A 3,326-nucleotide genomic window follows, 5' to 3' on the forward strand; every position below is an offset into this window, starting at 1 on the left:
TGAACCCGGGAGGCAGAGCTTGCAGTGAGCTGAGATCTGGCCACTGCACTCCAGCCTGGGCGACAGAGCGAGACTCCGTCTCAAAAAAAAAAAAAAGAAAAGTAAAATTTAATTCTGCTTTCAACATTAACTGCCACATCAAGTTCTAAGTGCAGTGTTGTCGTCACAGAGGGTAAACTCAGACATTTAAAAAAGAAAAAAAGAAAAAAAAAAACCACTAGGTTTTCAGATTCCCAACATAATTTGCTGTACTAGTCTTTCTAGTTTCTCCTCTTGATTCTAATTTGCACACTGAACTGTCATACCAATTCTCTATTAAAAATCCCATAGAAATATCTTCAGAGAGACTACCATGGATCACCAAAGTAGTAAGTTCACATCAAAACTCAAACAAAATCTTAATTCAATGAGCCACTGGGCTTTGAAGAATGTCTAAATTTCTGTAGTTGTAATTTCCAATTGTGTTTTTCTGTTTTATTTTCTTTTGGTTTCCAGTCCTTTGGTGGGAAGACATCTTCATTATGTAATCAACACTTTGCTACTGCACTGAGGTGGCAGGCTGCACAGACTGAAATAATAGTACCAAACAGAGCTATGAACTTTCCCCATGCATCTTAATGGGGTGTTAACTTTAGAGCCTGGTTGTGATAATTTAAATGCTAATACTGTTAAAGCAAATAGTCCAGAACAAAAACACACCCAGCTTGAGTCAGTAAAATTTAACTAAAGCTTTATTTGATTTGGGTAGGCTACTACAGAAATTATGCTCTTTCTCCATCATTCTGTTGAATTTTAAAATAAAACCCCTGTAGTGCTCCTCTTAAAGACTGACATTAATAGAGGAAGGAAAAGAATGGAAAGAAGTGATTTGCTCCACTGGGAAGTATATATGTCAGAATTGTAAAGTATAGAGGTCAAGGACAGTGTGTGAGTGGGCATAAATCATAAAACATAAGATACAATTAACAAACATGGCCCATTTAAAACATCCATGCCCCAACACACAAACTGTAGTTTCTAAATATAATTTTCCACTAAAAGGAACTAAGACTCCTTAGAGAAATGGCTGATTCCAGTTCTGGGACAGGAAATGAACAGGACAAGCTTAGAACCAAAAACAAGATGTTTTCTACTATAACACTACTATGGTGTGTCAAAAGGACTCAAAATATAGCCTGAATAAGCTCCCACTGGCTAAAGCCTGCACAGTTTGAACAAGAATAAGGATAATAACCACAATGGATTAAAATACATCAAATAAGTTTAAATCTACGAGTTCATAATAAAACCAAAAAACAAAAACACTTTTCATTGGTCATCTTTGAAGGATACTAGGAAACTACTTCATTATTTTGAAAACTGTTAAATAAAATTAAAGAATTAACTTTTATCCTACCGTTTCTATATTATTTAGACCTGAGTTCAGCCAAACAGATGGGAGGATATAAAGCATTCCAATAAGAAATGATATAATTAGAATGTGACCATCATAAAATAACCACAAATGAATTAACAGATGTGGGCAATGGCCAAGTAACTGAAAACATCCCAAAAAAAGACTATTACTATTATGTAAAGTGGTGTGTGTGTACAAATCTGCTCATTTAGGACTGCCCTCACAAGGCCATAATAAAAAGCTGACTAGTTTATACTGGATTGTTTTGTTTTGTTGTTTCAAAATCTTCCACAGACAACATACTCATTTACTGCTTGTACTCTGGACAGAGGCTCCCACTGCTCCCCACCTCCCAACTCTGATGTACCACTGATTATACAACTTTTGTTAGAAGTATTCAAAACCAACTGTAAAGTAGTTTCAGGGTCTACTACCTGACCCTGGGTGGGTGGTGAGTAATCAACCTTTAATCCATTTACAATTTGTGAAAAGTAAAAAAGATAAGCTGGGTACGGCAACATGCGCCTGTAGTTACAGCTATTCAGGAGGCTGAGGCAGGAGGACTGCTTGAGCCCAGGAGTTCAAGGATATAGCGTGTTATGATCATGCTTATGAACAGCCACTGGACTCGAGAATGGGCAACATAGAAAGACTCTGTCTCAAACAATAAAAAGATAAAAAATCGGCCAGGCACGGTGGCTCACGCCTGTAATCCCAGCACTTTGGGAGGCCGAAGCGGGCAGATCACGAGGTCAGGAGATCAAGACCATCCTGGTGAATACGGTGAAACCCCGTCTCTACTAAAAATACAAAAAAATTAGCCAGGTGTGGTGGCGGGCGCCTGTAGTCCCAACTTCTAGGGAGGCTGAGGCAGGAGAATGGCGTGAACCCGGGAGGTGGTGGAGCTTGCAGTGAGCGAAGATCCCGCCACTGCACTCCAGCCTGGGCAACAGAGCGAGACTCCTTCTCAAAAAAAAAAAAAAAAAAAAAGATAAAAAAATCATGCTAAAATATATATGTATCATCACAAGGATACAATCTGCGAAATCCAGACTACAAAAGGCTGGATAGGACAAGTGAAATAGTTTCTTCTAAGGAAATTATAAGGAAACAAAATAAATCAAAATTAGGTAACACAGAAGGGGAATGTAAAATTAAAAGATTTGATGTAATCAATTGCAGTCTATGAACCTTACTTGGATATCTTATTTCCAAATAAGATATCAATTCAAAGTTTAAACAAAAAAAAGAAGAAATCTGTTTTTTAAAAAAAGTGTCTCTGACATTAAGAAATATTCAACAGATTCCCCAGAAATCTGGCCAAAAGTTTATCACCATAAGAGCTCTAAAAAGCCAGTGTACAGAGAAAACAAAGTACAAGTCAACAATACGTAAGTTACAGACAAGAGAAAAAGTTAACAGAACCTTACCCACAGCTCCAAACATCTATGGCTGGTGTGTAACGTTCTTCTCCTAGCAGTAGTTCTGGAGGTCGGTACCATAGAGTAATGACTTTGTTTGTGTAAGGGCGACTGAAATATAAAAAACAACCATGACATAAACTTACAATGGCTTCTGATGAAAAATATTCATATAACTAAATACAAATAGAAATAGGTGCCAAATGAAGATGAGACTGAAAAACAAATCCATAGCAACCTAACACTCCAAAATTAAACTGGTCAGAAGTGGGAGATGAAGAAGTAACTTCCAGGCTGGGTGTGGTGGCTCACATCTGTAATCCCAGCACTTGGGAGGCCGAGGTGGGTGGATCACAAGGTCAGGAGATCGAGACCACAGTGAAACCCTATCTCTACTAAAAATACAAAAAAACTAGCCGGGTGCAGTGGCGGGCGCCTGTAGTCCCAGCTACTCGGGAGGCTGAGGCAGGAGAATGGCATGAACCCGGGAGGCGGAGCTTGCAGTGAGC

General features: G+C 38.7%; 1 protein-coding gene across 1 annotated transcript in view; it reads right to left on the reverse strand.

The window, feature by feature from the left end:
- CDK12 (cyclin-dependent kinase 12) overlaps positions 1–3,326 on the reverse strand; it is an 88,309-nt gene that overhangs the window by 27,695 nt on the left and 57,288 nt on the right. The window contains exon 7 of the mRNA XM_011999044.1: positions 2,827–2,928. Coding sequence (XP_011854434.1) covers positions 2,827–2,928 — 102 coding nt within the window. The remainder of the gene's footprint in view (positions 1–2,826; positions 2,929–3,326) is intronic.

Source organism: Mandrillus leucophaeus, unplaced genomic scaffold (genome assembly GCF_000951045.1).
Source record: "Mandrillus leucophaeus isolate KB7577 unplaced genomic scaffold, Mleu.le_1.0 Scaffold58, whole genome shotgun sequence".
Classification (NCBI taxonomy): domain Eukaryota; kingdom Metazoa; phylum Chordata; class Mammalia; order Primates; family Cercopithecidae; genus Mandrillus; species Mandrillus leucophaeus.